This window comes from Microcebus murinus, chromosome 11, assembly GCF_040939455.1.
Source record: "Microcebus murinus isolate Inina chromosome 11, M.murinus_Inina_mat1.0, whole genome shotgun sequence".
Lineage (NCBI taxonomy): Eukaryota > Metazoa > Chordata > Mammalia > Primates > Cheirogaleidae > Microcebus > Microcebus murinus.
Genome location: NC_134114.1, coordinates 38,080,292 through 38,094,435, shown reverse-complemented (window position 1 = coordinate 38,094,435; position 14,144 = coordinate 38,080,292). Strand labels below are relative to the sequence as shown.

Here is a 14,144-nt window from a genome sequence, read left to right as displayed (position 1 = left end):
TATGTGTATACAATTGAAGAAGAACAAAGGAGGTGGAAGGAACTAAAATAAATGATGAAGCCCAATAGTAAGAAAAGGTAACTAGGAGAAGAAATGAGGAAGTCAGAAAGCCACACTTACATGCAGACATTCAATGTGGAAGATGGGAGAGTAGCTGGAGGAGGCCTGCAGAGAATGATTCAAAAGGATAGATCAAGGGACTTAACTGTATAAAAACTTAGAGTCATTGGGGAAAGCTAAAATTAATAAGGTAAATATTTAAAAATATGGTTAAGAAATACATCAGATATCACAGGTAAGAGTTTATGGCTGTCCCATTTAGAGAATTCAATCACATTTACAAATAGCATAATTATCTATTAGTTTATATATGCTAAATCCACAAAGAGATAATTTATAAAATGAATAAATGGAAAGGGTTTAACTTTACCAAAATTTTAACTTTATTAGAGGATAAACAAGAAAATGTTAATTTTATTCTTGAATTTACCAAGATTTGTTTCATTAAGATAAAACTCAGTGCTGGTAGCATTGGTATGCATGTGTATTGCTGGTAACATTGATTGTTACTGTCCCTTATCTTGGAAAGCAATTATTCATATAAATCAAAAGTTGCCAAAATATTTAGACCTAGTAATTGTACTGCTGACAATTTAGTTTAGGCAAGTAGTTTAAAAGCAACAATATACACAAAGTATTAATGATCCCTTGCAATGTTTTATATAGTAACTAAAACTCTTAAGACAATTTTAAACATCTTACAGCAAGGGAATTTGTTAATTAAATCATAGTACCTCACTTGGAATGATTATAGATTGGAAAAATGTATATAGTCTTCTATTAAATAAAGTTTAAAAATTAAATTTACATTTATTTTTAAAATTAAACTATGTAAAACTATGCATTTGAATAAAAACTGGCAAAGTACATGCAAAAGTAATGATGTGCTTTGTTGTGGCCCAATTATGGGTGAAATTTTATTTTATGCTATTTCTCTATAATGTTTTGACCTTGTAAAGCCGATTAAAAATATTTGTTGGAAAAGTTTTGAACAATTCAAAAGAAGAATCTACCTTGAGAGTTGGTGTCTAAAAAACATATCATAAGAAAGGTATGTCCCTCCAATTTCAGCAAGTCCAGAATGTCTGCTTTTTCTTTCAAAAAGAAAGGGATCCAAAGTTTTTTGGATTGTTAACTTCAGCAATCTTTCACCTCTGACATAATTTTTAAAAGATTCTTAAATTGTCAAAGTTCAAAGGGCCAAGAAATCCTCCAGAGAGCAGGACCTGTTGGTGGGGAGAGAAAAATTGGGTAACTTGTACCTTAGTCTAGAAACACGAGTGAACTCTGTCCAGAGTGAATTCCTTGACTGCATATGCAAAGGAGTTTGTTGATAAGAGGGATTGTTAACTGTAGATTACACAAGTATTCCCCCCACTTTTTTTTCCTTTTTAAACCAGAGGAATGAAATCTAAAGACCTTAGGATAATATATTGATGCAACATGTAGAACAACCTAGGTAAAACTGAACACTTTGAATGAAAAAAGGTTGAAAATATCTTCTAGGGATATATGTTACTGTATTTGAAAAATTGGCAAGTAGTATATTATTCAGTTAAAATAGAAAAAGATGACAATTTAAAAGAAATATAGAAAAAGTTCATGAAAATCTGAAAGAGGCATTTAACTTTAGTATTGGCTGCATATATGTTAAGTTAACAAGAAAAACAAGTAAAAAGGCAGATTTTGGTATCAAAGGATTGTGTTTAGAAATGCCAGTAGATTAAATTTGCTTTTATGATGTTGAAATCATATGTAAAAGAATTTTGTAAAACTGTTGTCCAAACATCACAAAACTGCGTGGTGTAAATCATGCCCTTGGTCCAGGTTAAGGCCACCAGATCTGTGGAATGTTTTTCCCTTCAGCAATTCTTAGAGTGACCCAGGAATTTCAGAAGCACACATCAAGTATCTGTGTGCATGTGTGTAGACTTGGTAGAGGTGGGGAGGAGGGTTCAGTCTGTAGGTCCAAGTGAAATACTCATGTGTTCCACACAATGAATAAAAATAGACTAACCTTCCTCCCAAACTAATTTTGTTACAATTCCAAGAATGCCTTCCCTGCATGAGAAATTTCAAATCCGTCTTCCCCGTATTACAGGTTTTGTTGGATTTAAGCATTGCAAAACAAAGACTAAAATGCTGTGCAAACAATTATTTCCCCAAAGAGTTACTAAGTCACGTATTTATTAAAAATTGTGGGGTTAAATCTTAGGGGAGGTTTCAGTCTTGCTAATGTAGCTTAGATAGGCCAGGAAAAAATGACTGTGTAACTTAGGCTTCAGCCATCAGATTGTTTGAATGGAGCCTGGGGAGACCTACCCATGAGGCCTGCAGCCAAATAGAGGCCATTGATGATCGACTCAGTGGTTACTGTTATTTCCTCCTCCTTGTTTAATATAAATAATGGAATCTTAATTTCAGAGGAAACCCCAAAGAGCTAATCTAGTCCACTCATAATATATATATGGCTGGAGAGTCTATGAGCTATGGCTGGGACTCCTAGGACCACGCCTTGTCACATCAGGACTGGCTCCCTGTGAAGAGCATCAGAGGACGTCTACTGTTTGAAAAAGCAAGAAAGCAATCATACCGTGGTGGCTGAGTCAGTTGGACATTTTCCCTTCCCTTCTAGATTCCTGATTTGATTAATAATTTCTATAAAAAAGTATATTCTAAACTCATGCTATCATTTCTATCCCATTAATAAGCAATGTTATATAGACCTGAGAACACTTATTTGGGTTTCTTGTGTTGGTTTATTTCTAAACAGGAAGGAGAAGTAAATTAGTGGGTTTTTAGGCGCTGTGTACATTTGCCCTGTCAGTTCCACTAGCATTTAGGCTCAAAATTGCACAAAATAGTGTGAATCTATCAGCTTGTTGGTTTATGGAGCCCTGTAGTGTAGGGCTCTGGTGATGAGACCTAGGTTCAGGTTTTGAATATAGCACTTAGTACCTTTGGCAAGGTACTTTACCCCCCTGAACTTCAGTTTCTTAATAGGACAGTAGTACCAGCATTACTTAAGAATTGTTTTTAACAACTAAATTAGGAAATAGATATAAATCCTTAGCATAGATCTTTAAACAATATTGAGATCCTATTATGTGCCAAGCACTGACATACAGAATATACTGTACACGGTTTCTCCATTATGCATCCTTGCAGTCCAGCTGGGAGATAGACATAAATAATAAACCGCTATGTAGTTAAAATTCTGTAAATCACACAGGAGAAGTACTGAGTGCTGGAAGAACAAGAACTCAGAAAAAATCAGCCTAGTACAAAGATACCAGAGAAGGCTAACAAAATAACTTACTCAAAGTCAAACAGTTAATAAATGAAAGAGCAAGAATTTGAACCCAGGAGTTCTTACTCCTAGGGCCCATGCTACGTGGTAACTTTTATTCCTCAGAGCAACATTTTGAGAAAGGTATTGTGATGGTTTGACCTTTGTATCCCTACTAAATATTAATATTATATTAATTTTCCCCTGGCCTCATTCAACTAATGTAAATGAATAAAATATAATCTGATAGTCACTTTTCTTGGTTGCCTTTCAAGTGAATTGAAAGTATGGCCTTAAATTTTTAGTTTCATTTAATCCTTACAAGTGTTTGGAATGAATAAAACAGAAAAAAATTGTTTCTCTACCACGAGTAGGACATTTTCTTATTTTTCAATTATCTAGAGTTTGTCCTCTGAACATTAATTACTACAGCTGTACTGTAAAAATAATATGGAGACAGCAGTATGGACAGCTATATGTATCTTTGCAGTATAAATCTAGCCACTCGTGTTCTATTTGGGGAGAAAACATTTATGAGTATTCTGCAAAAACATTTCTATACCTATAAATAACTTTGCTAGGTTACTTTGCTTAGTGTGAACATTTGAGGACATTTTTGTAATCAACTTATAATGAAGTCTCTGCAAGGATTTAAAGACAGTAACAGTGATATAATCTGCCTGTTGGGTTAATAAAGTTCAACAGTTGTATTTCACATGTAGGTGCAGCATTTCTGGAAGGATATTACTCCCCTTTGAGTACTTGCATATTGTCAGCTTTTAAGAATCAAAGCAGATTAAACATTGCTGGTGTGCTCCATAACTGTTTCCTTTTGAAAATTGGGGCCCATGCCTGTCCTACTTCTCTAGAAAGTCCATACTTTAGTTGTTCCAAACATAGCCACCAATAGACTATTTAGCATTTGGAGAGGGTGTTTCTTTTCCAGGATTTCACAATTACTGCCTTTTAATCCATAGAACACCCATATGAGGTAGGTAGATACATTGAAGCATCCAAGTCTCCTGCAGGCAAATTTTGGTGCCAGCAAGAGTATTATGATTGGCACTGATTTTCCTTAATTTCCCAGAGGCCAGACACCTGGAGAGGCTTTCCTGCAGGCCCAGGTACATGCCACTGTCTCAGCCACATGGGACTGCCTCCTCTTTCCTCATGATATTTTACTAAGATTCAGCGACTTCACCCACCATTAACCATAATGCTTGTGCTGACAGTGTCGATCTGCATTAAACCTATGAAAAGAAGGGTATGTTTTGGAAGATTCTTAGAGGGACCAATGAACATTTTCTGTGCTTTCTGTGCAGCAGATTTCAGCTGTTGACACCTCTGTCCCTCCAACAAAGGTACTTACCATTCAGTAATAACTTTTGCAGCTCCAACTAAGCATTTAGATTAATAAATGAGCACCCAGAATTTTTATCTTACAAGTTTGTAATATATTCAGGCAGGCAGAAAATATCAATTACATTATCAACAAAAAAAGCATCGATTGAAACATAATGCTAGCAATCACATATTGTATGCTTATTGTGTACTCATCACTGTGATAAACACGTTGCATGTATTATCCTTTTAACAAACCCTGTGAAGTAGATACTATCATCCCTGTTTTACAGATGAGAAAGCTAAGGCTAGTATAGGTTGCCCGTAGTCACAGAATTAATAAATGACAGAGCTAGAATTTAAATCTACTTCTGACTCCAAAGTCAAAGTCAATTTTTCAGCCATTACATAATATATACTGCCTTAGGTGGAAGGTAATATATAGATTATTAAAGTACTGAGAAAACATGCAGCAAAGAAGTATAAAATATAGGCTGGACTAAAAAGGTGCATATTGATTTCCTTCTTTAAAAAGCAAAGCAAAGCCATGTAAAAGAATTTTCTTATCCACATCATATTTTATATTTCTTTTCACTATCCCAGGTACCTATCATAACTTGCCTTAAATGAAAAGTATTTGTGTGTTGCCATCTTTGTTGATAATTTCTTGAAAAGGAGTTTTATTCAGCTTGTAATTGTACATGTTATTAATAAATAATACTTAACACTTTAAATAAAATGTATGCTCAAACTACTGATAAATTATTTTTTAAAAATTAGTGGGGCTTTTAATCAAAAAGAAATACAAGCACATGGCAAAACATTCAAATAAAACAAAAAATTTCCCCCATATTTAAGAACTTCCAGATCCCCAGTTTTCCTGAGGGTCATTACTAGTTTCAGTTTCTTGTGGATCCTTTCAGAAAGACTCAGGGTGTATATTTCATATGTATATGGGTGTGGGTATATGCATACTCACATATGTTGTGACTGGATTTATTGTCTTGAATGGTAATAGCTAAGTCCTAAATACATGGTTAATCATAGAACTATATACTATGAATATATTTTTATAATACAAATATTTTATCACATGCATTATAAAATTATCATCTGTGCATAAATGGGTAATTATAATTGTACTTTTAAGAAAAATGTATGTATGGCATATCAACCATGTCCTTTAAAGAAAACATATATAGTAAATACTATATAATTCGAATATAAAATGGTTATAATTTAAGTACCTTAATTTCTAGGGTTGCAGAGTTATACGTGAGAAAAAATTGTAAGACATTAACTTTTGGAATTAGATGCAAAGGTCCTTGTAGATTTGATATTTTCTTTGAAATTTCTCTATATTTCAAAATATCTTCCTTAAAATTGATAAAAATATACAACTATGTTTTGAAAAACAGAAGATAATTTTGGGTTATCAGTTTATCTTGGAAATTATGTGTTTCTAGCATAAATATGAGATATGAAAAGTAAATCTTAATCTGCCTGAAAAAGGAGAATATCTTAAGTATTTTAATTTAAAAGTTAAGTTGCTAATTCTTATGTTTTTGTTTTCTAATTTTAGGTTTTAGTATAAAAGCAGTGCCATTCCAGAATGCCATCTTGAATGTAAAAGAACTTGGAGGTATAACATTTAAAATCATTTCTATGTCTGCCCTTAACTTTTACTAATTTGATATTAATGTATCTAAAACAATGATAATTTCTTCTAGTAGGTGATTCATTTTTACCTTTTCTCTTGATAATGTATTTCCTAGAAATAGTTCCCTCTCTTTACATATGTTTTAAAAGTTGTTGAAGAGTTTTAAATAATATAAACTTTATTTTATTTCGTATGAATCAACTGCGCTATTAGTGGCAATTTGTACACTATACTCATTGATTTTACTTGTTCAAAAAATTTATTCTTGAATGAAACATGAAGATAATTATGATATAATCATCAAAATACAGGGCAAGGAACTGTATTTTAGAGTAGTTTTTATTTATACTGGCAGTTTTATTGTATTAGATCCTTTTTAGAATGTATTTGTTCCAATAATAAATCTTTGCCAATGGGTTCTTTGCTGGCCAAGCACATTTATTAGATAGGCTGTACCCCAAACCATACATCACTCAGTCTTTCATTACACTCTGTCTGGCATTTTTTGGTTGTGTTTTATGTCAGTCAGGGTCTTAACCCATGTAAATAGATTAACAAAGAAATCAGTCAATTCAGTGAACCCACTAAATTCTCTAATGGCATAGGAAAATGGTAAGTGCTCTGGAGTTCAATATAATATCAGTGAGTTTAATGACTTAGAAGAGTGTTCTATTCCATCTCTTTAATCATTTTGTGATATTGACCTTACCCTGTTTTATCTTGTTGTTTTTTTATTATTTTTCCTTAAGGTCATTCTATCTGCGATGGGTTTTTATTTTGATAAAATTGAAATAGCAACTTCATGCCATTTTCATGGTGTTTGGTACCTTATTTTTTACCTAATAAAGTATTGGTTGATCTTTTCAGGTGTCTGTTTTTAGAACACTGTGTCTAGGGTAGGTTTGCTTCTATCAGTCTGTTTTGTAGCAATCTTTGGTTTTTGTAGCATAAATGTTTAAAAGTAATGATGATTGATAAATTCTGATTTTTCTTTAAAACATTTGGCTTTGTCATTTTTTTTTTATTTCAGCATCTTATGGGGGTACAAATGTTAAGGTTACATATATTGCCCATGCCTCCCCTCCCCCCTCAAGTCAGAGCTTCAAGCGTGACCATCCCCCAAACATTGCACATCTCACTCGTTATGTTTATATATACTCATCCCCTCCTCCCCCTTCCCACCCGTCCGACACCTGATAAATGTTATTCCTATATGTCCACTTAGGTGTTGATCCGTTAATACCAATTTGCTGGTGAGTACATGTGGTGCTTGTTTTTCCATTCTTTTTTTTTTTTTTTAGACAGAGTCTCAGTTTGTTTTTATTTTTTTATTTTTATTTTTATTTTTTTTGTAAGTGGGCTCACTGAGGACAGAGTCTCAGTTTGTTGCCCAGGCTAGAGTGAGTGCCGTGGCATCAGCCTAGCTCACAGCAACCTCAAACTCCTGGGCTCAAGTGATCCTCCTGCCTCTGCCTCCCAAGTAGCTGGGACTACAGGCATGCGCCACCATGCCCGGCTAATTTTTTTTTTGTATATATATATTTTAGTTGGTCAATTATTTTCTTTCTATTTTTTAGTAGAGACGGGGTCTCGCTCAGGGTGGTTTCGAACTCCTGACCTCGAGCAATCCGCCCGCCTCAGCCTCCCAGAGTGCTAGGATTACAGGCATGAGCCACCACGCCCGGCTTTGTTTTTCCATTCTTGACATACTTCACTTAGTAGAATGTGTTCCAGCTCTATCCAGGACAATACAAGAAGTGCTATATCACCATTGTTTCTTAAAGCTGAATAGTCCTCCATGGTATTCATATACCACATTTTATTAATCCACTAATGTATTGATGGGCACCTGGGTTGTTTCCACACCTTTGTGATTGCGAACTGTGCTGCTGTAAACATTCAGGTGAAGGTGTCCCATTTGTAGAGTGTCATTTGATCTTTTGGGTACATGCCCAGTAGTGGAATTGCTGGATCAAATGGTAGATCTACTTGTATCACTTTAAGGTATCTCCATATTGCTTTCCACAGAGGCTGAACCAGTTTGCAGTCCCACCAGCAGTGTGGAAGTGTTCCTATCTCTCTGCATCCATGCCAACATTTATTGTTTGGGGACTTTTTGATAAAGGCCATTCTTACTGGAGATAAGTGATATCTCATTGCAGTTTTTATTTGCATTTCCCTGATGATTAGAGATGTTGAGCATTTTTTCATATGTTTGTTGGCCATTATTCTGTCTTCTTTTGAAAAATTTCTGTTCATGTCCTTTGCCCACTTGGTTGTTTGATTTTTCCTTGCTGATTTTCCAGAGTTAATAGATTCTAGTTATCAGCCCTTTATTGGGTGTGTAGCTTGCAAGAATTTTCTCCCATTCTGTGGGCTGTCTGTTTGCTCCCTTGACAGTTTCTTTGGCTGTGCAGAAGTGTTTTAATTTGATCAGGTCCCATTTATTTATTTTTGTTGCTGCTGTGATTGCCTTTGGGGTCTTCTTCATAAATTCTTTGCCTAGGTCAATGTCTAGAAGAGTATTTCCAATGTTTTCCTCTAGAATTCTAATAGTTTCACACCTAATGTTCAAGTCTGTTACCCAGCAAGAGTTGATTTTTGTTAGAGGTGAAAGGTGTGGGTCCTGTTTCAGTCTTCTACATGTGGCTATACAGTTTTCCCAGCACCATTTATTGAATAAGGATTCTTTTCCCCAGTGTATGTTCAATTTGACTCCAAAAATCACAAAATTTGAATATTCTTATAATACAATAATTTTTCTTTGCAAAATTTTTAAAAGACTGTTCTATTAGGTTGGATATTTTAATATTACTTTGTGGTTTCTGGTGACTATTTGTACTTTGACAATATTATTTATGGATATTTTAAAGTCAGAACTTATTATAAAAATTTATGGAATCAAAAATATGGTTTGAGGCTGGACACAGTGGCTCATACCTGTAATCTCTCAGCACTTTGGGAGGGTGAGGCAGGAGGATCACTTGAGGATAAGAGTTTGAGACCAATCTGGGCAACATAGTGAGACCTCCATCTCTACAAAAAATTTAAAATTAGCTGGGCATGGTGATGCATGCCTGTAGTCTTAGCTCCCTACTTTGGGAGGCTAAGGTGGGAGGATTGCCTGAGCCCAGGAGTTGGAGGTTACAGTAAGCTATGTTTGGGCCACTGCATTTCAGCCTAGATGACAAAGCAAGACCCTGTCTTCAAAAAATAAAAAGTATGGTTAAATAATTTTCAACAATTCTATTGGCTTTAAATATGGTTGGTACTTCGTATTTTGTCATTAGGTCATTATGTGGGACACAAAACTTATTGAACACCCTCTAGATAGAAGAAACTATTGATTAATAAGGCATTTATTACATATGATGTTTACTTGGAAGAAATGAACAGTGAATGTATCTGGACAGTTAAAAAAAAAGTGAACACTTCAAGCAATTTATATTCTTGGCTCTGTGCTACTGGAATTCAGTAGAATGAAAAACCAAGTTAGAGGGGGTGTGTAAGGTGGGAATAGGGCTGTTCCCAAGCATAGTTTGATTTTGCTGAAATAACTCTGTCCTGACAATTGCTAAAATGGAAATTACAATGGAGAAGATACCACAGTGTTTGGTGGTAATGTTTTAGTTTATGCCTATTCAGCAATGAGGTTGAGAGATATAGGTAAAAGAGCCTCAGATATTGGAGCACATACATTAGTTGCAGGCTGATGTGTCAGTTTTGACCTGTGTTAGTATTAAAGAGCAAATTTCTAGCCCAAGCATAGATGCTCCCTGCCCTTCTAACTTTGGAAGGAAGGAGTTTAGTGTTTTAGGATCAATGTGTGAAGGTCTGAAACCTTCATTCACCAGTGAACGGTTGCTCAGAAGACAGATTAATCAGTATTCAATTAGATTATTGATACAGGGGAAAATTCTTGATTCAAGGGAGAAATTCAGGAAGATAAGTGGGTAAAGATAGGCACATACTGACAGGGCAGTGATGAAATCTTAACAAGGAACGGCCGGCCAGGTAATCTTCTCCTGCAGTTACTTCAAGAGAACAACATGACCCCTCTTCCTTCCTGCTAATGTCCTTCCTTACCCATTGCAGACAGTTTCAAGGCTGTCTTTCACTCTCCTTCTTAACCTTAAGTTCCATTTCTCACTTCTTCAAAATTGGAAAAGGCATGAACTTGTTCTCATCTAGTAAGAAGAAATGACATGGGATGAACTAACAATGCATGCTGGAGTTAAATTTAATAAGTCATTTTTGGGGGATCTTAAACTATCTGTTTGCACACACACCTGATATGTGTATATATTAATATTATATGTGTGTTAAATATATATGACATATATAAATAGGTAATCCTTTGGTCTTATCAAGTTTCTGTTTTGTCAAAGTGTTTCCATATCTTTTACCTAAAAAGTCTTATAATTCTCATTCACATCAATGCCTTCTCAAGTGGCATTTTCCTACCATTCACAGTCTTTCTACCACGATTAATTGTGTGTACAGCATGATCCTAGGGGCCGAGAATAAAAGAACTGAGATACAGCTCCTGTCTTCAAGGAACTCATGATTCAGTGGTGGAGATAATCATGAAATGAAATGTAGGAAATTAATGAAGTTTTTGAAAATAAGGAAATTAAGGGCAAAAATGTAAAGGCCAAAGTATAAGGTATGTAACAAAGATGGTTTGGCCTGGCAGTATGGAGGGCTTGTTCTGTTTGGCTATTTTAAGAATGCCTTGCTCTCCTCAGCTTACTTGTCACCCCCACCAGTGTGCACTGATTGCACTTATCTTTATGTGAAATTGGAACTCTGAATTTCCTTCTTCTATTCTTGTTCTCCTTTCTCTCCCCTCACACATTCTTATTTAATCCTTGCAACTTCATGCCTAGAGAGTAGATGCTCATATTATCTCACAGATAATAAGACACCAGACACCAAGACACAGTGTGATTGAGTGACTTGACTGAGGTGCTTTGGAGAAAGAGGTAGGAATCATTTTGAGTGCTTGCACTTCATCAGTGAACTCTCTACATAAGCATCTTACCTGGTGCCTGGCACAAGAGGAGTGCTCCCACATGTCTGCTTTGTCACTACTATCTACACAATTTAAAGTCTTCACATATTGGTATTTTTTTCAATAACAATGTATTGATAAAACATCACAATGACAAAACAAGAACACCTTGCTCTCTGCTTAAAAACTCTTATAGGAATTAATCTCTAATTACTACAGTTGCTTTCATAATTCATTTTCTCTCCCTTCTTATTTAGGGATCTTTCAGGTCAAACTGTTACTCAGTTACAGTTCTGACTCTTGATGCTGTAGTCATGCTTCCCTCCTTTGCTTTCTTTAAGACTGCCTTTTGAATGAAAGTCTTACCTCTACTTTCCAAACTGTCCAGAACCTTCCACAGTCATTTTGTTATCATATTCTTCTATTTAATGCATTCAGCAAACATTTACTGAGCACATATTATATGCCAGGCTCAGTTCTAGGAAGTGGTGGTGGTTGCAGCGTCGAGGTGGAGGCTAGCACTGTCCCTGCATAAACCAGGTAAGAGACACTAGCCAAAGCTCTTGTGCACTTCTCTCTCTCCGTAGTTAAAGCCAAATATTACTTCCTAGAACAAATTTCTAGGTTAGACCATTACACACCTGAAGGAGTTTTCTAATATCATCCAGCAAGGCCAGGTGTTAGTTCTGATTCCTGTAAGGACATTCAGTAGTATTGCTGAGTGAACTTTTTTCCCCTACATATTCTTTTCATTAAGGAAATTTTTGGTGAAGCTAATCTAAATCCCTTCTCTTTTAGTTTTAATTAATTACTCTGCTTGTCTTGCTCTGGATTATTTTTATTTCTGACTATCATATAAGACACCTAGCAAGGATCCTGGATGGACACATGGATTAATCTTTCAAAGAATTTTCCTTCTTCCTAGTGACTTGTGTCAAAGCTCAGACATTCTATATGATACTAGGCAAGTTCACCTTCCTGTATTTCTGTTCCCCTATCTGTAAAATGTGGTAATAATAGTTCCTACATCATATTAATATAATCCTGTGAGGACTAAATTAGTTAATGCAGGTCAAGCACTGAGAGTTTGCCTGGCCCATAGCTAATGTTATGGAAGATTTACTTTTATGATGATTATGTTCTCACTTGGCCATCCTCCCAGCCCATCCCCAAGAAAGACACCTTTCAATAAAGCCTTTTTCCCAAGGTCCAAAAATAACACAATCACATATTGACTGTCTTTTCTCTTTGTGGTCATGGCTTTCTCCTTCTTAGGCAAGGTTATCTTTACCTCATTGTGGTACACCTGTTTAAACTGAGAAGCTACTGGGAAGGGACCCCATTGGAGTCTTTTGTCAACTGCCTAGCATAGTGTTGGCACTCCACATGAATTGACATTGGATGATATTGTCCCTCTCCACCTTATCACCTTTCCTGCTGTTTTCAGATTTCACCTAAAAACTCTCTTCTATCACTGCCTCTTAGCTACTTTCATTCTTTATCTGACTTTTGTACTTATAACCACATTATGAAGGCAAGTGAAGCCCCTGGCATCTAGCTGAGCTGAAAGCAGTTGTCCACACTGCAGTGACAACACAGCTCTAATAATTTTTCATTTCAGAAATGTCCAGTTCTTTAATCTATGAACAAATTTTTATGCATTCATGGATGTCTTTCCCTTGATTTTTAAATTTTGAATTGATAGAATCCAGACATGAAAATTTTATTTCTGAACATGTTTGGCTTGTTATTATTTATTGATAAGGATCCAGACATCATAATATTCCCTGACTGAATTCTAGAACCATGATTGGTTTTCTCAGTTTTCTTCCTTTAATGTTCTCATGAGTTATATCTGAATTATCCTATCCCCCATTCTGGCCATCATCCTTACCCAATATACTCTTGGGCAGTAGTGTCTTCATAGTTGACATTGGGAAAGGCAAAGAAAAGCTGAAAAGTAGTTAGCTATCTTTTACAATTCAGTATTCATTGCTGCTAGTTGTCAATCAAAAGAAAAACATTCACAAAGATTTTTGTTTGCACTTTAATTTCTTTTCCTCTAAAGAAAAGACAACATTTCTTTTTTAGAAGGTGGTGAGGGTAATGGGGAAAGTGCAAGTTGTGATCATTTACCCATTTATTTCAGCCGATGCAATAGCGATTGAATGATTTTTGTAGATTGTCAGCTAAGCCATTTTTTAAAAAAGGTTGCTTCTTTCAGCAGCCAAGCTGTTATATGAAACAGATGTTGACTCTGTCCTGTTTCTTTGTTTGCCTGAAGGAATACGCCTTCTCGTAGTGAAAGGTGCTGTTTGTTTGTATCCTGCGCGTTATCTTTGGGTGTTGTTAATTTGTCCAGGTTATTTGCATTTCTTAATTTCTCCAGAAACTGTATAGGGCAGACTTCTTGACAGGCAACCCAGGGGGCACTGCTGCCTGTTTCTTTTAAATTTCTGCCTTTTGTACCCCGGCCATTTGGTGTCTTTCACCAAGATAAAGCTGCTTCTTTCAGCATCTCCTTTTATTAAATCTTACTTTGGAGGGCAGAATAGCTCTTTAATTTTTATCTTATGTGTTCTCATAGTCCTATGTATATTATGCATTGTCCCTTCCATATCCCCACTAACACCTCTCATTTAAAAAAACTCCAGTGAAATACTTACGCGTTTAATATAATCACTGAGAGTCATGGTACACTACACAGAGGAGTAAGAATAATATAAACCAATAAATTGGTTGTGTATTAGAAAAAGAAACAGTATAGGCAGAGAGACTTG

General features: G+C 35.5%; 1 protein-coding gene across 4 annotated transcripts in view; it reads left to right on the top strand.

Annotated features, from left to right (window-relative positions):
* ARL15 (ARF like GTPase 15) overlaps positions 1-14,144 on the top strand; it is a 397,531-nt gene that overhangs the window by 143,237 nt on the left and 240,150 nt on the right. For all 4 annotated transcript variants that reach the window (XM_012756746.2, XM_012756744.2, XM_076008020.1 and 1 more), the window contains one exon: positions 6,273-6,332. In XM_012756746.2, the coding sequence (XP_012612200.1) occupies positions 6,273-6,332 (60 nt within the window). The remainder of the gene's footprint in view (positions 1-6,272; positions 6,333-14,144) is intronic.